This window comes from Spea bombifrons, chromosome 3, assembly GCF_027358695.1.
Source record: "Spea bombifrons isolate aSpeBom1 chromosome 3, aSpeBom1.2.pri, whole genome shotgun sequence".
NCBI lineage: Eukaryota > Metazoa > Chordata > Amphibia > Anura > Pelobatidae > Spea > Spea bombifrons.
In genome coordinates this window covers 86,278,795-86,301,570 of record NC_071089.1, presented here as the reverse complement: position 1 = coordinate 86,301,570, position 22,776 = coordinate 86,278,795, and the positions used below count along the sequence as shown (strand labels likewise).

At 39.3% G+C, this 22,776-nt stretch overlaps 1 protein-coding gene across 1 annotated transcript; it reads right to left on the bottom strand.

Annotated features, from left to right (window-relative positions):
- Positions 1-11,356: 11,356 nt before the first annotated feature.
- AHSG (alpha 2-HS glycoprotein) lies at positions 11,357-17,841 on the bottom strand. Its single transcript, XM_053460635.1, has 7 exons — positions 17,580-17,841; positions 17,163-17,273; positions 16,204-16,288; positions 14,440-14,603; positions 14,078-14,191; positions 12,109-12,195; positions 11,357-11,625 (listed from the first exon to the last, which is right to left on the bottom strand). The coding sequence occupies exons 1-7, from the start codon at positions 17,787-17,789 to the stop codon at positions 11,461-11,463; spliced, it is 936 nt and encodes a 311-aa protein (XP_053316610.1). The 5' UTR covers positions 17,790-17,841; the 3' UTR covers positions 11,357-11,460.
- Positions 17,842-22,776: the final 4,935 nt, after the last annotated feature.

Genomic DNA, 22,776 nt, shown 5'->3' with positions numbered 1-22,776 from the left:
AGTGACATACACATGAATTCAATTTGTAGGTAAAAACAATCTGATAGTGACTGAAAATGTAATAATGCAAAAGTACAACAACACAAAATGTAATAGTGCAGAAATACAATATTACTAGCCTGCAAAATTATTTTAATTTTGTAGCCCTCTCAATTCGCAAATCCAAAAATATTTGTGCTGTAAGAGGGCTTTAACCCTACCTCTCCTTCACTTTTGTATGGATATAGGTTCTAACCCAAAAAATCTCAAAGCAGCAAGAGAGCCGTGGCCAGCCATATAATAATCATACATGGGAACTTCTCGGCTCCGGCTACCCGGAGCCTTCCCTTGCGGGACGCGGCCAGGACTGCACACTGACGTCAGGGGCGTTCCCGCTGACAGCAGCGGGAAACACCCCCATTTAAAGGAAAAATGGGCGGGGAGCGGGGCGTGTCAAGACCCCACTCCCGCGACCCGGAGGATTCCGGTCTTGACCTGGAGAACCTGAGGAGCAGCGCTCACCCGGCAATCTCCGGGAAAAACCCGGAGAGTTCCCAGGTATGATAATAATGTACGGCCATGGCATTTTGCTAATCCTTATCTGTGCCCAAAATGTTAAGAACATTTCAGATAGCAGACTTATGTTCTGCCAGCCTTTCTTTTAGAGGTTTCTGGGTACATCCCACATAAATCTTGGCGCACGGGCAAAAAAGCGCATATACAACAAAAGAAGTGGTACAAAAATATTGGGTTTTGATAAATTGGTTTGTGTAAACTTGAATGCCCGTGTACGGATGATTTATATATTTAGAAGATAACATATTATTGCACTGTAAACAATTACCGTATTTATATTTGCCTATCAGGGCTTAGGCAGCCAAGATTCTGGCACGGGAGGTGGCTGTAAATCACTGTGTACCAAATGGTTTCTTAAATTTATTTATCTCTTAAATGCCAAACTAGGGTGATCAGAAATATGTTCATTTAACTTAGGTTCCTGTTTTAAGAAATGCCAATGGCAGGACAAAATATTTCTTAACTGACCCGACAATGGTGAATAGGCTGTAGTATATCTACACATCGTTTAGAGGCTTGAAAATCCATAACCCTGTACTTGTTTCAAGGCTTTCTCTAAAATATTAAATGGATAACCTCTTGGTCTCTGGACGAAACTGTGTGTCTCTCCCTCATCAATTAAAGGGTCGGTACATAAACTCTTTACTCTAAGGATCTGGCTCTTAGGAATGTTTTGTTTCATGATGGGGGGACGACTCATAGTGCAAAAGAGAATTAACTGTCATTGGTTTACGAAACAATATGTGGGTAGACGTTCTTCTTCATCATAAACCACCATGTCTAGAAATTCCACCTAGAGAATGGGAGGTAAGAGTGGATTTTAAACCATCAAAATTGTGTGGCACCACTCCAAAAGAATAAAACACCCTGGTTTATCTACAAGTTCTGTGTTTATGACCATTCTTTGGAGAGCACTTTCCAGGGAATTTTTTATTCAGATGGGACCGACTCTTCAGTCAATAAATTGAGATACATTCTATCCAGCAGACACTTGAAGCTCCCATGTTGGTGAGGGCTATTTTGTGAATATATATTTTTAAGCATTTGGATCCAATAATTAAGCTCACACATTAACAACATCTTTTTATTGTTGGTGATTTTGCTTCCATTGGCTACATTCTTATTGTTTTTTGTGACAATTTTTTTAGCTTGCATAAAGTATATAGCGGAGCCAACAGAAGTGGGACCATTCCTATGTTCCATCAGTGCTTTATATTTGACAACTTTTTTCTTCTTGCATTGTATTGCTCGTTTTCTAAATTCTCCTTGCATTCTGATTTGATATTAAGGTTCTGCTAAAATGTTGGTACTAATTAGACTTGTGCATTCGTCTTCGGGTGAACATGAAAACGAACAAGAAGAGTCCGTTTTTTTGTTCGTTCCGAAGAAACGTAGAAGAGAATACAGTGCCGGTAAAACGTAGACGAAGACGAAGACGTAGACGAAGTCTACTAATCTCCCCGGTCCCTTCCCCATCTAGCCTACCTTATCTTCACGGCATCGCGGGAGTTGACTGAAGCGGAAATCCGCAGGTTCGCCGTCAGGGGTTACAGGGCAGTGCGAGTGAGCATATTGGTCACCTGCAGGGTCTTCCTCTGGCATTAACCAATTGGTTGATGCCAGCGGAAGACCCTGCAGGTGACCAATAGGCTCACTCGCACGGCCTTTTTAACTCCTGATTTCCGCTCCCGTTAACCCCTGCGATGCCGCGTTGGATAACGGGAGCAGAAATACGTAGGTTAAAGGGCCGTGCAAGCGACCAATAGGCTCACTCGCTCGGCCCCTTACCACTAGTTGATATGCAGAAGAAAAAAAACAACCTGGGACCCTGCTGCAACAGTTAAAAGTCCGTGCCAGCGACCAACAAAGTCGCTGGTACGGACATTTAACTTAGCATAATAACTTATTATAACTTCAGACACAATGCTGCCCTCTATTGGTAAGATACATTGAGTAGCATAATAAGTTATTATGCTACTCAATGTATCTAACCAACAGAGGGCAGCATTCTGTCCGATGATATATTAGCCATATGTGGTAGTGTGCTCCCATGATCCGCTGGTCTCCCAACTGCAACAGTTAAATGTCTGCACTTGCGGACATTAATTCTGTCGAACTTGCAAACTCTTTTTTCTATTTATTTGGGGGGGGGGTTGTATAAAACCATTACACGAAAGGATCATGGGAATATATTTGAATAAATGCAAATGAGCACACTAGCATATATGGCTAATATATGTTCGGACAGAATGCTGCCCTCTGTTGATAAGATACATTAAGTAGCATAATAACTTCGGATTTCAAGCATATGGAACAATGCTACTCAATGTATAACCAATAGAGGTCAGATATATTGAGTAGCATAATATTCTGCCCGAGAATATATTAGCCATATATGGTAGTGTGCTCATTGGTCTCCAGCAGGAGGCCCCCTGCTGGCGACCAATAGAGTTGCTCATACGGACATTTAAACTCCTGACGTGTTAACCCCGTATTAACCCCTTAACCGGAAAAAAATGAAGAAAAAACGAAAAACAAAGAACGTCCATGGGACAGGAACGGGCGAATAATCGCGGAATACGAAGATTTTTTTGCCGAAGACGAGCACGAAGACGAAGAGCCCCCTGGTGCCCAAGTCTAGTACTAATATGAAAAAGTAGCCTTATGAATATAATGTAATTGTGCACTGGAATGAAAAAGTGATCAAAGGATGATGTTTTTGTATTCTTATATGTAATCATTTTAAAGGACAAGATAAACAGAGTCAGAATAAAAGTAACATAATTGATTTCAGAGTACTATAGATAATGTAGGCATACTATGGGTGTGTGGAAATGTCTCAAATTGTTCTGATATATTATGGAAACATCTCATGTAATACAGAATAAACAGTCGTGTGAAAAAGAAAGTATACCCTCTTTGAATTCTATGTTTTTACATATCAGGACAATAACAACCATCTGTTTCTTAGCAGGTCTAGCAAATAGGTTATACAACCTCACATGAACAGCACTTTGCATATTACACCTCATGATCTATTCAACAAAAATAAAGCCTAAATAGATAAGCCATGTGTAAAAAACTAAGTACATCTTATGATTAATTAGCTTGTAGAACCATCTTTAGCAGCAATAACCTGAAGTAATTGTTTTCTGTATGACTTTATCAGTCTCTTACAGCGTTGTGGAAGAATTTAGCACACTCTTCTTTACAACGTTAATTCAATTCATTGAGGTTTGCGGGCATTTGTTTTTACACAGCTGTCTTAAGGTCCTGTCACAGCATTTCAGTTGGTTTAAAGTCTGGACTATGACTAGGTCGTTGATTATTTTCTTTTTCAACCATTCTGTTTGCTGAGGCGCTTGAGATTATACTTATGCTTAGGTATACAGAGGAGTTGGCGTTCTTGGTTGACTCAATGATTGCAAGGTTCCTAGGTCATGGGGCTGAAAAAACAAGCCCAAATCATCACCCCTCCACCACCTTGCTTGGTAGTTGGTATGAGGTGTTTGTGTTCATATACTGTGTTTGGGTTTAACCAAACTGCACAAAACTTTGGCTTTTATAGAGGTGGTCACACTTGATGATGATCAATTTATCAATGGCATTTGATTAGCAGCAGCTATCTGCTATTTAGCATCTTAATTCCTATGGGTTTTGAGTTTTCACACATGGATTCTCCATTTTGGCTTTATTTTTATTGAATAAATCATGACATGGTGTTATATGTCATGTGTTCTTCTTCTGATGTTGTATTTAACTATTTTTTGGACTTGCTAATGAACAGATGATTGTTATTTCCTGATATGTAAAACCATAAAATTCAAAGAGACTGTACTTTCCTTTTCACATGACTGTATCAATACATAACCATTTTACAGAAAGTATGACAAAATATCACAATTATGTAATGCCCATATTCATCAAGGCATTGGTGCTGCCCCACATTCATTCAAGAAACCAGCTGGATTTCTGCTAATTACTTGAATTATGTTTCACCAAAAATGTTCTATTTTTACTCGATAGACCAAATAGATTGGTTGTTATAGCATTACCATGGCATTGTCAACACTACAGGGATTCTCTCTTAAGGTAGAGAGTCCATTGGTGGAACAGAGCTCACAGTACCTTGTGTAATACACAATACCAAGGTGTGATTCCCATGAACATGATATAGTTGCTATAGGCATTAAACCCTTAATGACAAAGCCTGTACATGTACGGGCTCAAAATGCATTGTTTTCAATGGGTTTAGGGACCGCCCATTGTCCTTAAGGGGTTATACAATGGGAAAGAGTTTTTTTGTATTGGAAAAGAACATACTCATAACACAGCACAGGTGGCCAGCATTAGGATCCAGCACAATGGTAAACTAGTGAAGGTTCGGTTTCAAATAATGATAGGTTTACCACCCACTTTATTGTATCTCACATAGATAGATCCTAAACAAACCTTAAACTATAACACCCATAGCCATTATACTGGACCTAAGTTAGAGTGCATAAAAATGTATTCTGTCCTTATAGAACAAAATAAACTTCTTGATCATCTTAACATAGAAATATGAAATGAATTAACTACAGACTTTAAGATTGACCCCTTGTTTTCTGAAATGGAACATCTTCCTAATAAAAATCTTGATAAATATAAAATATCCATTAAGAACTAAAAATAGATCCCATCAGGCCTGGACTGGGACAAAAAATATGCCTGGGCATTTCAGACTGAGCAGCCCATTTTTATGAAAAAACATATATGTACATACATACACATAATAACACAAATAACACAATACCTTAACTTTTCCACTAAATGATTTCAGAGACTTGAATGTTTTGTCCCCTGAAGTCACTACAAATTCAGGAGGGCGTTTTATCTCTGGATAAGTAAAAATGAAATAGTTCCTACTGTAAGTTAAGGAAACAGATAACCAAACACACACACCAGGACAGGCTTTTTCACACCGACACCCAGACACACACACCAGGACAGGCTCTGCCACACCGACACCCAAACACACACCAGGACAGGCTCTGCCACACCGACATCCAAACACACACAAACCAGGACAGGCTCTGCCACATCGACATCCAAACACACACACACCAGGACAGTTAAAAAAAGAAGAAATGGTTCAGCACTCAACTCCCAGGAAGCTGGGAGCTAGCAGGAAAAAAGGGCAAAACAAAAACAGAAAGCATAACAAAAATAGCAACGTTTCGGCCAAACAGGGCCTTTTGAGCTTGACAAAGGCCCTGTTTGGCCAAAACGTTGCTTTTTTGTTTTGCTTTCTTTGAATAAAGTAACCTAAGGATTGGAAGCTGATTGGAGTGCTGGGGTTCTTTTCTGTGTTCGTGCACACACCAGGACAGGGTCTGCCACACCAACACCCAAACACACACCCCAGGACAGGCTCTGCCACACTGACACCCGGACACACACACACTAGGACAGGCTCTGCCACACTGACACCCAGACACACACATCAGGACATGCTCTGCCACACTGACACCCAGACACACACACCAGGGCAGGCTCTGGACAGGCACACCGACACCCAAACACACACACACCAGGACAGGCTCTGTCACACCGACACCAAAACAGACACATACACACAGCAGGACAGGCTCTGTCACACCAACACCCATACACAAACACACACCAGGACAGGCTACACTGACACACACCAAGACAGGCTCTGCCACACCGACACCCACATACACACCAGGACAGGCTCTGCCACACCGACACCCAAACAAACACACACACACACACACAACAGGACAGGCTCTGCCACACTGACACCCAATCACAAACACCAGGACAGGCTTTGCCACACTGACACCCGCACCCGGAGGGTTTCCATGGACGGTTTCACTCAGCCTGCCTGTGGTATCTTTGCCCCCAAAACAGCTTGCCTGTGGTAACTTTGCCACCAAAACAGCCAGCCTGCCCGTTGTGCCCGATGGCTAGTCCGGGCCTGGATCCCATCAAGCTACTGGAGACTCTGGTTCAGAGGAGGATCTAGAATCCCTCTATGAGTTCTTCAGAAAATTGTGTTTCAAGGATCTTAGAGTATTATTTTGCTACAGATAGATTTTTAGATCAACAGGTCCAAACTGCAAACAGAAATCTCTGGAAAATCTCTGGAACATGTGGAGATACAAAAACAGAATGTAACCAGTGATATGGGACTACAACTTACATCTGTATTTGATCCAATTGAGTTGGTATCAGCCATATAAACCCTTTATTACTAAGAAGACTAAGAACACCTAAAATCAGGTCCACCTGGTTGCCACATCGCACAAATGGATTTGATCAAGTTATCCACTGTTTCGCCTGTAAGCACTTGCAGCCAACAGAAATCTTTAAAATATATCACCAATAAAGAATTCTAGATCCAAACTTGGGTATTGTGTATTTAATGACATGTCAGTGCCATAAACATTATGTGGGTAAGACCATAAGACTTCTCAGTAGGAGAACACTTCAACATTTACAACCAATAAGCCGGGTAAACCGATTGCACAATACAATATTGACCTGGGATCTTTGAAATTTGTTGGCATTAAATCAATAATTTGAAACCCTTGTGGATGAGACTGTCATACTCCTACAATTTGAATCCTTCTGAATTTATCCATTAAAAACTATGTTCCCTAATGGATTAAATTCAGGTTCCAATTATATTCCATTTTTTGTTAACATTGAATTCAAATATATACTTGATTATAATTTATAGGGATCATATGTATATAATATCGTGATTTCAGAGTATGATTAACTATTAATTATACTACACATCAATTTCCCTTTTACTTTTTTTTCTTTTAAGAAACGCATTGTTAGTGATTCAGACTAATCCCCAATTAGCATTTGTGGATTGTAGTCCCTGATCACTGAAAAAAGCTAAATTCATAAGTCAATTAAGCAATTTAATGAGATGTGCCGAGTATTATCATTAATTAATCGATTAAACGATAAGTAAATTTTACATGTTCCAGACCACAATAACCGTAATCTAAAATCCAGAAAACACAGCTAAATAAATAAAAGGTGACCCTCCAGCCATCATATGCTTTGGAATTTAGTTTAAACATACAGCCTTCACAAGCACAATGGGTGCTTCTTTTTTTGCTCCGCAGAAAGGGAAGGCATGACATTAAGGCAGGTGTTTCTTAATGTAGGTCACTAACTGTGTAACTATTGGTTATTGCAAAGTCTACTTTTTGTTTTTAAAGAGACGTTTCAATCAATATTAGGAGCTGACACTAGCTGGATAATTAGTAACATACTGTTATCTGTGATTGAGCAACAACATTTACAAAGAGTGTTGCACTATGCCTTCTTTGTGTAAGATAACAATTTAGTTTAATGTATTGCATAATAAGCCAAAACAAAAAGATCATTTCAGTTATTTTATTACTAATTAATAAAAAAAAATCCATTTGTAAAAAAAAAAAGCTTCATCCATCATATTTTTCACATGCTATCGATGATGTTTCTCTTCATTGTGGAATTTGAGGGTAGTATTTTAACTACTTTATGGAAATATACCCTTCCCACTATTTCTGTTTAGTTTGTATACACATTTTTTTCATGGATTTTTGTAACCAAATTCAGCTTTGGGGTTACATTCATAAGTCTCACATATATGGATATTTTATGCCTATTTTATAGTTCCATTACATTTTCATGAATGTGTTTTAGAATTTTTAGTATATATAATAAACCTCAAAGAACATGCAGGGAAAAGCACATACTACTCATACTCTGCCCTTCATGCCTTTATTTTGCCCTGAATGCTGCAGGGTAGCCCTATAGTATTATTAAGACCTGCTTTATCTTGACTTTTTTCCTTTTGACTTTACATGTTTCTCTTCTTTCACAGAAATGTTTTCCATAAAAAATAGAGATGTGTCTGTTTTATGTGGCATTATGTTTCTATGTATGTGAAGAGTAAATACATCTGGCTTGAAACAAAGACTGAGCTGATTTGATGCTTCCAGATATTTTTTTGTAAATCAAAGTTTATTTATGTTTCTAGAAATAAAGAAAGGGAACAAAATAAAAAAGGAATACAAAGGTAACAGTTAAGAAGGGAATGCAAACAGCATACAGTGAACTTCAGCAGGTATATTATGCATACAATCAGAGGGCTGCACCCAGGAGCTATCCAGGGTGCTCCATCCAACTGCGAACAGGCCAATGTGACATTATACCAATACGTAACAGAAAAAAAAGAAAACGGCAGTATCAATAATGTGTGTCCAGTCCTAAGATTTCAAACCTAAGGTTCCCAGGTACCACAGTGTACCTACCCAGAGCAGGTCTGTATGACATATATTTTCTCAAAACCTGGTGGTGATTTGGGCAATAAAAAAGGGGGTGGTTGAGAAAAGAGTGAAATAATAAAAGAGCAGAGAATGGACACTAATATCCCCACCTTAGGAAGGGTGCGACCCCAAGAGGGCCTCGAAATCCCAGAAAGAGACAAATTTAGTCCAGGCAAACCAGGTTGCTTCATAACAACCACTGCTTGTTTTACTCGTTCCTCCTGCAATCTAATATCTAGCCCACTAGCTTTTCAGTGTATTGTAAAGAGGACCTGTAGGTCGATACAGCAGGAGGTGGAGGAACATTTCACCCAGAGTCAAGGGAGCTGGATCATTGACCACCTGAGTAATCAAGGAGTAAACCCCTCCCAGAATGGACACACAAATTTGCAATCCCACCAGAGATTGGGGAAAGCGCCTTCCGATTTTCAGCAGAGTCAGCATCAGCTAGGCTTCAGGGAACATTTTGTGAACCTTGAGAGATGTGCTCCACCAGGAGGTTAATATTTTATAAGCATTCTCCTTGATCATGATAGCCAATGAGCAGGAATGCCCTAGTGTGCACATTTTAGACCAAGCCACATGTGTGATAGATTCCTGTAAGATTTCTTCCTACTTTCCTATAAATCACAGAGGAGTAAGGGTTCCTTCTTTAAAAAAAGACCTTGTCAAGAACAGAAATGCCACCCTGTGAATAAAGCCTCTAAAAGGGAGTCAGCTCCCTAGTTAGTCTGTGTCTATAGAGTATAGTCCTAATCTGGGGCACTTGAGTGAAGCAGAACCACTCTAAGCCTGTGGGGCAGATGCCAGAGACCAGCTGATGTAAAGGAAATACTTCATCTGGAAAGTGATTTGAGAGATCCTGACTGAGGAGGCACCTACAGGAAATCTAGGAAACCCCTCTCCATACTATGAGGATTGCATGAGAGGGTAAGCATAAGTGAGAGATATGAGATCCTTCAACCTTCACTGCCAAACACAAAGTGTTACTCAAAGTAATTGGTGCAGTGGGACCACCCTCCTGACCATCTGAGGTCTAAGCCATAGACAGCTTCACAAGGAGATGGACACTAAATCCCAGTTTACCCAGCAGACTGACCAGAAATTTGTTGATATCTGAATATATATCTGAATATATTCGATATTCATGTTTTAAAATGTATGCTGGGGACTGACCAGGCTGTTGATCCAATATTACACTTATAATACTGTTGTTATTACACATTGTTACTCTTCTAATTAAAATACTTTTCTTCTCTTTCTTGACTAGCATATATTTGCTTGAATGTTGTTAAGAAACATATTAAACTCTGGATTTTGGAACAACATTCTTCTAGAAACATTCTGGAATTGTTAAGGCTAAGTGAGTTTTATAAACAAAATGTGTTTATGGTTCAAATTTTGAAATGTAATTGAATGAAATGACCAATATTACAAATTGGTCTGCATCAACAATTCTCCAAAAAGGCTTAGAGATATACAAGCTGCACTTTTTCTACCTGTTAGATGTTGCATAAGAGTTACCCATTAACAAAAATCAGATAGAAAGATTTCATCATCTATAAATGGTTTACATCCTAAACTAGAAATGCTAATAGTTGTTAGTTAAGGCTTGAACTATTATTATACTCTGCACAAAATATGTGGGGATTGGTCAAAGTAAAATGGATTGAAACAAGAGGGTGACCTTTTCGTTGCTGTAGACCACACAATCTTGAGACATTAGATTTAAGGAAAAGCAAGATTTTTTTAAAGTGTCGATATACAAAATATGTTGCTATACACATTATAGGGGAGGGCAGGCAGCTTCTGGAGGATGAATTACAGCCAACCGAGCCAAAAGGCATCCTGTGTAGTTAAATAGCCAACAGCATGTAGCAATAGCAGAGTTTATCACAGAGACTTGAATAAACTACAGATAACCAACACTGTCTACCTTTTCTAACTGTAAGGGCGAAAAAAAGAAAATCTGAGTAATTTCCAAGAAGAGAATGGATTGCTTTTAACTGAGGAAATTATAAAACCAAACATGGCACTTAACTGTTAAACTTCATTGTGAAAGAAGAAACACTACTTTGTTAAGTTTCTTTTGATTTTAATAATAGAATCACTTCCAAGTCAGGAAGAGATATGTTAACACAAGTTCAATAAACTCTTAGCACCATATGATGTATGGGTCACATACAAATCAATTACAGATCCAATGTCTTCTAAAGTGTATCCTTAGTAATTATTATTTATTAAGGGAGACATTAATCATTGGTATAATATGGTGTGGTGTTGTGTGGTTAGGTCAGCAATTTCGCTCATCTTTTTTCAGACTTTATAACTTTACAATATGCAATGGCACATATTAAAATATCTTGTAACACGTGACCTGTAGAGATCTTTTTTGTTGTTATTGTTAGTTGTCTGAGTTGTCTGCAGTGGCACACAAAATGTAGATAAAAAAATCATAATTTCTTAGGACATGCTTTTTATTTTTGTTATTAGACACAAGGCTATAGTCAGCTTCCTGTAAACTGACTAATGACCGACATGACCCCCCCCCAGCGATTCTCCACTAAACTGCATGGCTGACATGAACCCCCTGAGGATGTTCTGCTGAGTTGGATTCAGACGAATAATGGCCCACGTTTGCATGGTGAAGGTTATGATGGAAATGTGGTTGCACCACTACAGGTTGCTGGGGTGCTGGAGGAACCTTTTGATCAACTGCTTCCTGAGGCTAAAAATACAATGTACATGTAAATACATATTTATATACCAGTATCAGAAGCCGCCAAACAAAATGTGGGGGCCCCTATTGCTCATTTGACAATTATACCTGACTCAACAAGTCCAACCTACACTTTATGTCTTGTCTACAGCACTGACAGACATTCACTCACACCAGAACATAACTCATTGGTTATAACAGACGTTTACAGTACTCATAAGAACAATAAAACACTCAGAGACAAACCCCAACATAAGAACACAACTTACAGGCACACATGAACACAACTTAAAGTGCTCACAGAGACACACAACTTAGAACACACTTGTTTTGCACTTGAGTATTAAAGTATTAAAGTGGATGAATACACATACACTCCAGCCTTAAAAGGGTTAGACACAAACACATACATTGAAGTTCTGTAATGCAGCAAAAGTGAAGGAGTTACACACACACAGATCTCACTGATGTCTGCCATTAAAGAAATTGTACCTGTGGATCATAGATCGTGCACTGCACCAAGTCCTCATTCTCTACCCCCTGGGTTTGGCTATATGAACCAACACAGGCACCATAATGCTGTAAAACAAAAGTCACATAAATGTGAAATTTGGTTACATACTTAACCTATTAACCTGAGGGGTAATAAGATATTTTGTTGGTGTAGTTGTATAAAGATATATCTAGTACATAATAGAAAGACAATCTAAAAATGTGATTATATGTGAATATGCAGTTCCATTTTGAGCACTAGCTCGTTATTCAATTTAGGGGAATTCAGAACTTTAGCTTTGGGAGACATTTAGGTAAATTTGTCTTATTTACTCTAGGGAAGAGGCCTCATCACAAAGTACCAATAAACTTGAGGTCTGTATGAGGCCTTAGCAAGTTATTATTATTATTTATTGTTTTATCTAGTGCCATCAAATTCCGTAGAGCTGTACAATGGGTGGATAGGACATAACAAGTGGTATGTAACAAGATCTGACATATAGAGCAGCTAGAGAGTCCTTGACCCAAGACAAATTATGCCGTAAGAGGACATGTCATAAAATGAGTAGCTTATATGAATTGGCAGTTGAATCTGAAGTCAAGCTGGTCATAAAGTATGTCAGCTCATTTGAATTGAGTCTTAGCCAAAGTGCTTCCTCTCAAAAAGCTAGACCCCTTTGACAGTTTCTGTGTTAACTTGATTGGACTTTATGTGACTATTTAAGTTGCTATGATTTCCATGAAAACTTGCTGCGATTAAGGTTCAGCCAAATCAGTTTGGTTTCAAAATAACTTGAAGATTTATGCATATACTCATACACCAATCAGCCATAACATTATGACCACCTGCCTGATATTGTGCTTGAACTCGTGTTTCTCAAACCATTCCTGAACCATTTTTTGCTTTGTGGAAGGGCACATTATCCTGCTGAAAGAGGTCAATGCCATCAGGAAATACAGTGTCCGTGAAAGGGTGTCTATGATCTACAACAATGCTTAGGTAGGTGGTACGTGTTAATGTAGCATCCACGTGAATGGCAGGACACAAGGTTTCCCAGCAGAACATTGCCCAAAGCATCCCACTGCCTCCGCCGCCTTGCCTTCTTCCCGTAGGGGATCTTGGTGCCATGTGTTCTTCAGGCAAGTGACGCACACACACGCAGCCATCCACGTGATGTAAAAGAAAACGTGATTTATTAGACCAGGCCACCTTCTTCCATTGCTCCATGGTGCAGATCTTATGCTTACGTGCCCATTCTAGGTCCTTTCGGCAGAGGACAGGAGTCAGCATGGGCACCCGACTAGTCTGTGACTACGCAGCCCTATATGCAACAAACTGTCATGCACTGTGTGTTCTCACACAGCTCTATCAGAATCAACTTTTTCAGCAATTTGAGCTACATTACATTACATTTATTTATAAAGCGCCGGCTGATTTTGCAGCGCTGTTATTCATTAGGACAATTTAGAAACACATAACAATAACACATACAATAACAAACTGGTGCAAAGGAGAAGAGGGCCCTGCTCTTGGGACTTACAATCTTACGAGCTACACCAGCTCATCTGTTTTTGACCACACGGTAAGCCTTCGCTCCCCACCTACATCAATGAGCCTTGGCTGCCCATGACTCTGTCACTAGTTTTTACTTACTTGGACTGCTTTTGAAAGGTAAAGACCATTGAAGACCGGGAACACCCCACAAGAGCTGCAGTTTTGGCCCTTGTCAAAATTGATTAGATCCTTACGCTTGCCAATTCTTCCTGCTTCTAACAAATCAACTTTGAGGATGAAATGTTCACTTGCTTCCTAATGTATCCCACCCACCGATACCATTATTCACTTCACATGTCAGTGGTCATAATGTTATGGCTGATCGGTGCATGTTATTTAGTGTGTGTATGTGTGGGCAATAGGATGCTCTCCTCCAATGTATGTGGAATGAACCATTAAGTCCAGGTTACTTACAGAACCAGCTCCAGTCTGGACCACACATACACTCTCACTAGAACTGGCATCTTCCTTTGAGCAGTTACTAGCTGCAACAATAAATTCAACGCTGATCTTGTTGACTGGGGCAGCCTGCATTGAAAAAAAAGATTATCAGGATTTACAATGTTTTCAGATAATGGAGGTTGGATAAAAGAATAATAATGTGGAAGTATCGTTTTGTGAATGCAACATCTCGAATAGTTCTGGAGCAGGAGATGAAAGTGATTTACTTGCTTTTCTCTCATTCTTCTTTATTTATGTAACATAGATACAGACTAAAGTCATTTAAATTAATTTCCTTATTCCCAGAATTTTTGCGGAGGTCAGTGATAACTTACCTGAACCTGTGCGCGACCAATCTCATGAAGGTGATAGAATCCAGTGATATTCCCAGAATTGAATTTTCCTAGTAACACTTCTACAGCATGAATAACCTGTGTGTCATTCATGGGAGCCAGCAAAGAGCAGATGGGGCAGATTTCAAATATATTTTCAGCTGAATCTAAAATAATAAGAGAAATACGTCAAGATGTCAGCAGAACAAACAGCTCGAGGAACTTGTATAGAAAAATTTGCAGCAGTGGCTGCTGGTTGTGTAGCTTCGACTGGGCCCTAAACTACTAAACTTCCTGTTCTCTTTACTTCTACTTTTTCTTCATCTGCTCTAATCTGGAATGTAAAAAGAAGCCTTGGAACAGCATTTAAAGCAATAACACACTGTATATTTTCATAAGGCTGGTATGTACCTACAGTGCCAGTTTGGGAAGAGCGGTCATAGGAGGAAAGTTGAGTGAATATGTTTATGATTTTAAACATATACCTTGCCTTTTGACAGCCTATAAACTGCGCACCCCCCCCCGTCATCTGGACCAAACTTCCCTGACCTAAAAAACACTGGGAATTAGACAGAAGCTCAAGGCTACGATATATATATATATATATATATATATATATATATATATATACACACACACACAAAGCTGTGAAAAGTATTACCAGATTTCTTTTTTTTTTTGCTTTTGTGTCACATTTTAATATAAGACAACATGAGTAAACAAAATGCAGCTTTTTAATGATCATGCCATGTATTAAAGGTAAAGAGTTAATCAAAACCTACACAGCTCATGTGAAAAAGTAATTGCCCACCTAAAGCTAATAGCTGGTTGTGCCACCCTTGGCAGCATTGCAATCATGTCTTTGATAACTGCCAATAAGCCTTTTACATCTCTGTGGAGGAACTTTGTCTCACTCTTTTTGGTGGAATTGTTTTTAATGTTATCAAGCATGAACTGCTTTTTATGGTAATTCCACAGAACATCAAATGGATTTAAGTCGGTACTTTGACTAAGCTCCGAAACCTTAATTTTGTTTCTTTTGAGCCATTCAGAGGTGGACGTGCTCATTGTCCTGCTGCATAACCCAGGTGCGCTTGAGCGCAATTTACTGGTAAAGAGCAGAATTCATGGAATTCATGGTCCTGAAGCAGCAAAGTAGCCCCAGACCATCACATTACCACAACCATGTTTGACTGTTGAAAAGCCTTTGTATTCTTTTTGGTCAGCAGTGGATTTCACCTTGCAACTCTCCCTTGAATGCCTAAATAGTCTTTTTTCTTTTTTAAAATATTTAAGAGAAGGGGGAAGATAAAAGAAAGAAGATGAAAAAGACAATGTAGAAGCGGAAGTGGTCGGCAGAAGCAGAAGTGGTTGGTTGGCAAAAAAGGTAGGGAAACATTTAGAGAGTGTGAGAGAGAGTGAATGAGAATGAGAGTCGGTGAGTGAATTTTGGCTACTTGGGTTCTCTGGTTGTCTTTGTCTCATATCAAAATTAGGTCGAAGATTTGAAACATTTAAGTGTGTCAAACATCCAAAAATAGAAGAAATACTTTTTCTCAGCACTGTGCATTGGATATTTATAGATATGTCTACTGTAGGGTAATTTTTGTCACCTCAAAAGTAAAAAAGGATCAGTTCTACCAGCTGTTTACATAGCATATACTAAATTTATTTTTTTTCACCAAAGAAACATATCATGCCAGAATACTCAACTTTCTATTCTTTATTGTGATATTTCCATGAATATTGTATGTATGTGAAACATACCTGGTTCAGATTTGCACCTTACTCCAATCACAGTAAAGTTGCCATTTTCCTTCTTTAGTTTAACATCACAATCACCTTTTACTCTCTGAAATGGCAAAGATTGGTCTTAATCATTTTATGATAAAATTTAACTATGATGCTATAATAATTGTAAACTATATTCTTTATTTCTTGGAAATGTATATGCTAGCAGTTCTATGACTGAATAAAAGTGCCTTCACACACCATACTATACATTCCTAAAGAAAATATCTGGGTCATACACTCTAAGAGTGAAGAATTCACTATGATCTGAACACATGGCTGGTTCCGGCTAGCACATATTTTACTAGGTTATACTGGAGATCCCTTTTTGCTGAGAATAGCCCTTAGATTCACAGACTCGCTTGAGAGCATTATTTTAAAGAAAATGCAAACACACTGTGCACAATATCTTGTAGACCATTCTGTCCATTAATAATGTAATGATTCTCAAGGTTCGTTCATTTGAAAAAGCCCCAGTATGCCTAATGTCTTAATAATAATATAATAAACCAAATATATCATACAGTTATCAATTAAAGATCCACCGATATATTGGAGTACTTTGGCGTAGTGGTGGGTGAAGTATGCATGACCATAATATGTGACGGAATCTCCAATATATCGGTGGGTCCTAACACTAAACCCTCCCTACCAAATTACTAATAAACAAACTAAACATTGAATCTAAACACATAACCAAGGACATACCTTTAGACTGCTGACTAAGAAAAACATAACAAAGGGGTGGGGCACAAATTGTAAAGGAAACAGAAGCTGAAGCAAAGAGCAGAACTGAAACAAAGTATCAGAAGGAAATGGCAGCGTTCAGGGAAATCCAGGACTGGATTACAACGAGACAGGGGAAACCAGAGAGACGCAGCTCCGCAGCCTGGATGGGGCATGACAGAACCGAGCAGAATTTACTGCAAACATACATGATTTACAACTGGCCTCACAGCACAGCGCTCTACAGGTGTAGGGCTAACAGAAGGGCATGTTGTTTCCAGAAGATCAATCTCTAAAGAGAAGATTTCTTGACCTGGGCCCTATAAAAAAAAAAAAAAAAAAAGAGAGAGAGACATTGAATAAGACATTATAGACTCATCACCTGCATCAGTACTCTCCCACACAGACATAAATACATTGTGTTTCTCTCACACACGCACACACACACACATGTATATCATGGCAAAAAGTATAGTAATCCACTAGTAAAGTACCTAGAAAGCTTACAAGGAAAAAATGGTGTTACTATTACAGGATGATGTTCACATTTTGTAAACAGGTGTGTTCTAATCTTGCAGTATATTCAGGATTTTATAATTTGATACGTGGCACCAAATGAATCCTACCTGGGGATACACGTTTATTTTTTCTATCCGGTCTAAAGCATACTTGTATCCATGGACATGATTCCGATTAATGTTTTCCAGAGCTACCGATGCCGCCTCGTGAGCTTCTGGATCATCAAGGTTGACGATTCTACCAACAGGTTGCAGAGACACCACAAAGGCAGAGCAAATGAGCAACTGGGCCAAAAAAGAAGATACCCACAGAAGCATTGTGTGTGGCGTAGTTTGAGACTCCCTGATGAATGTCTAGGAATGGAGATTGTCACAGTATGGCACAGTCCTTATATATACATTTATAAACTCCTAAAAATAAATTGTGAATCATGCCATGCAAAATATTTATTCTGGCTAATTCATTCTGTAAACAATGGGGAGATAAATAAACACTTAGGAAATCAGTCTGCCTAGTTAATATTTTGCTAATACGTTGTATTTGTAACACTGAATCTCTCTAAGGATGGTACGGAAATCTAAAGACTCAAGATCTCATGCGAATTAGTAAATACTTCTTCAATTTAACTTTGTATTAGTTATTCATTTTTGCAACATGCTTTGTAAAGAGGTTTGTAGGGAAATGACTGTTTAAAAAGTGGTAAAATAACATTTGGTGATATAGCCTAGGTTGTCTGCTTCTTAGAAATATACATTTTCATGGGGTAGTTATGGACAGTGAGTGCGATAAGAAGCATAAAATTCCAATATAATGAATTTGAAAAAAATACTCTTTACATATCATGAAGCAGACCTTCTAATATTTGGCAGCAAAGGCTAGGATTGATAAAAAGAGGAGAAACTGACAAAAAGCCTCTTGGAACTTGGAACACTGCAGTAATGAGATTAGTGTACAACCTCATAGTAGATGTACAGACAATAGCTTCAATATTTTAGGCCAAACTTTGTTTTACCCAAGGGCTGTATAGCGTCACTGGATTTGGTCCATTGTCCAGCCGGACAATATTTAATTGGACGGATCTTCTGGTGGCCTTCCATGATAAAAGATTAAACGATATGTCAATGACAGTCAAGTGTGTGTCCACAACAAGGTACCTCAGCAACAACAGTTACGCTAGTTACACCCACTGCCTGTACCCAAGCGACCTTGGTCACAACTCGTTATGGACTTTATTGTTGACTTTACCAGAATATAATAAAAAGACAAGTAGTGCAAAACAAATATGAGAAGCTCGACCAAGAATGGACAGCTGCATCATGGCCTGTTGTATTGGGATCATCTCAGGTTTTAGTTCTTGTGCTATTGCAGAGGAAAAATATCCATCATCATATCATCATCCTGCCCAAAGAGCAGTCCAGAACCGAAATGTGAGGCAAATATTCCCTGCACAAGGAAGCCAGATGTACATTTGTGGCAAGAATAGGGGGCTTATGAGGACCCCCAATTTATGAACAATATTAACAATTTAAACATTGGCACCAATACATACCAACTGCCACAAATGTAACCAAATAACCAATGTAAGGGTTTAGAAAGACATCCCTACACCACCCAGGTTCTGAGCCACGGGCCAGCTCGATATCTAACAGACTAACTTGAACCAAGTCAAATTAGTTATACCAAACCAAAACCCACTGTACCAACGGACTTTTACCAAACTATCCCTGCCGCTGTGACAAAATGGGGAAAAACACCACCGAAAAAACTACCAAAAAAAAAGGGAGGATGGGTGGGACAACCCAGGTCTGGAAAAACACTTTCCACAAAATTTAGGAGTGACAATGTAGGTGTTTTGAAATCTGGAGATTGTAAGTTAATTAGTGAAAGTTAATCAGGAAAAGGCAGCAATACTAAATGTCTTTTTTTCATCTGTTCATCATTGGCAATTCAACACTAAAGAAACCTTACATCAATTGTGGGAATGGCTGACTCAAGATAAAGTTTTTAACCCCTTCAATCCCAGGGGTTTTTGGTACAGCGATGATTCTCTTTTCCTGTGAATAGTGTACCCATGTAAACTATATATTGTTTTTTCAAGGAGAGATAGAGCTTTCTTTTGATACCATAGTTGGATGATTAGCTGAAAATTTAAAATGAGAAATTTAGTAAAAACTAGTGAAAATTAGAAAAAAACACCTAATTTTTTTTACATTTTCCCTCTGAATCCTCTGAGTTTATCAATTCAGGTGTCCTGATTTCAGAAATACCTAATTTATATAGATTTTCCATACTTTCCCAGCACCAGAAAACATAATATAAGGTGTACATTTTTTGTAGAATTTTTATGCTTATTGCTCAACGGGTTTGGGGGTTGGGAACGGGGGCAGGAGGGTTATACTGGGTAGATGTTATGCTAGGGCGATGGGATGTAAGGTTTTTAAATTTTTTTTATTATTATTATCTTTTTTATATATATATTTTTTATTTTTTTATTTATTTATTTTTTATTTTTATACATGAACATGTTATTAATACCAGTGATGTCACAATCATTTATATTATTATTTTTGTTAACAAAAAAAACAGTTTTCTTGCAATATCAAGACAAGTACCATGTCCCTATATATATGTTGAGTAGATTTTCATTTGTTTTAATTTAAAATAAAGGTATCCATTGTGATAAATTGCTACATCACAGGCAGTGTTGGAACTACCGGGGTCGCAGGGGTCACAAATGTGACCGGGCCCTGGAGTTCAGCCAGCCAGGGGAGCCCAAGGGGCGCCGAGCAGTCGTTTTCAGCAACCGCTCTGCGCCCTTCTGTCTCCTCTGTCACCGCCTGCCTCAGCGCTGCCCCGACTGCATTGGTGAGAGCGTGAGGAGTATGACGTCATATGCCGGCGCTCAGCAGTGAAGCCGTGCACACCGCGGCAGAGCAGCGAGACAGAGGCCTTGCGCCCCCACCACAGGACTGCACGGTAAATGACCTACAAAGGGGGGTAGAGAGAGGGTAGATAGTGAGAAGGGGGGTTAGGGAGAGGGTAGATAGTGAGAAGGGGGTCAGGGAGGGGGTAGATAGTGAGAATGGGAGTAGGGAGAGGGTAGATAGTGAGAATGGGGGGTAGGGAGAGGGTAGATAGTGAGAAAGGAGGGAGAGGGGGTAGATAGCCTGAGAAGGGGGGTAGAAAGTGTGTGAAGGGGGTAGATTGGGTTGGGGGTGGAGGTGGGGGTGAGCCTTAACAGATTCTCGCACCGGGGCCCTGAGGCTTCTAGTTATGCCCCTGATCACAGGTTTTGATCTCCTGTTTTTCCATCATGTTGAAAGAGTTTATAGCTTATGTTAAAAATAATAATGTATTGCAGGAGACCTTTAATACAACCAATAAAACTGTAAGTTGCAACTTGTAATTGCAAACATTACAATGAAACCTATGACCTTCAACAAAAAGGCATTGCCACTGCAATAACTGGTACATTCTGAGAATTTTATAAATTATTAAACACATTTCTGCTCAGCCCAAGTGGACTAGGCTTTTGTAACCCTGAAACATCAGGGTTATCTCAGTGTATGTAAACTGTCGGATATTTTGATGTATATATTGAATGTTACCATGAAATGTGGGATATTATATAATTTTGGCAAATATTTTATTACAATACAAAATATGAAACAATTGTATATTTGACTACCCAAAGAGCATCAAATCACACTGTAATTCTTCATAAGGTGAATTAATAAAGAAGGAAAATATTTAAAGGGACACTACAGCCATCCTATTTACACGATGCATACGACTGGTGTGTGTTCACTTTATTTTTTTTGCAAATGGATGGGGGGATTCTGCAGATTCTGAGACTCCTTCCTTACTCTGGGGAATTGATTCTTCTTTTTTCTGATATTGGGAGGTTCAGTCATGGAGCTGGATGTGTCGGTCTGCCAGTGCCTGCTCTGCACCTCATTGTTCTTCCTTACTCTGGGATTCGCTTGTTTTTTGTTTTTTTTCTCTGTGCAACCTGAATGGCAGCTCTTTTTTCTAATATTGGAGGGGTTCAGTCTTTCCTAACTCTGAGGGAACAATTCTTTAAATAGTTTTCTCATTTTTGGGAAAAATTCAGTGGCCTGTACCCTGGAGCTGGATGTGTCTTCCCAGTGCCCTGGAAGCTGGGAAGTAGTAGTGTCTTTCAAGTGGCATACTAGTACCGCTGTTGCTTCTTTATCACCTTTCTTACACCGAGGAATAAATTCATCAAAATGGTCTACCTTTATGTCCCATAGCATGTGCTTGATATGTCTATCTATTGGTGCATTGCTACTGTTGCTGGTTGTGGTGGTGTTATGGTCTAGCTGCTTTTCTGCTGCATTGCTGGAGGCTATACAGCCTGGCTGGGTTGCCATGGCTACACTCCTGTCACTCCTGTGACTCAGCCCATTGTCCAGCCCACAGCCAGCCCCTTTTGGCTATTTAAGCAGCTAAACTTCACTTCCTCCTTGCCCTTGTGTTGTTTCCGGCTGCAAGTGCTATTGCTGTGTTCCTGTGTTCCTGTGTTCCTGAATTCCTGTGTATGACCTGGCTTTCTCTGACGTCCATCCCGGCTCCTGATTCCTGGCTTGTTCCTGACTTCGCTGATCTCTGTATTCCTGACCCCGGCTTGTCTGAGTATCTGTCTTGGTTCCTGACCCCGGCTTGTCTTTTGGTGTATGCTTTTGGATCACGATTTGGCTTTGTTCACTATTGTCTTTACAATAAAGGTGATTGCATTTTACGTTTTGTGTCCGTCTGGTTCCTGGTCCCTAACAGGTGGTCCTGCAATGCAAAATCGAGTCTGGATCTCTTCCTAAACCTTGAGATGCTGCTGTAAATCCAGAAGGTGCCAATGACCCCCTTTTTGAAATGCACTCCCAGATTTTAATTCCGAATCATAAAAGGCCTACCAAATTTTTCTGTACTGAATGGTCAGAAACACAAACTTATTTGTCCGAAAATGAACGGGACGGAAGCGAAATGAAAATTTCTTCCTAATCCATTTTGCTTGCCATGCATAAGTCTAGCATGCAGAAGTAATTGGTGATATAGAAGCTGGATTGAATAGGAAAGTTCTAGACCAACATCACATAGCAGGTAAATTTAATCTGGGGTGGTGGGATAAATAAGACTGAAATATTGCTTGTGTCACCCACACTGATTCTACTTCCAAAACGCTACCTGTCTAAAGGAGATCAAAATGGCTAAACTAGAAAATGAGGAACTTATTGCCAAGGAAAGTAAAACCAATCCCAAGACATTTTTTAACTATGTAAATGGAAA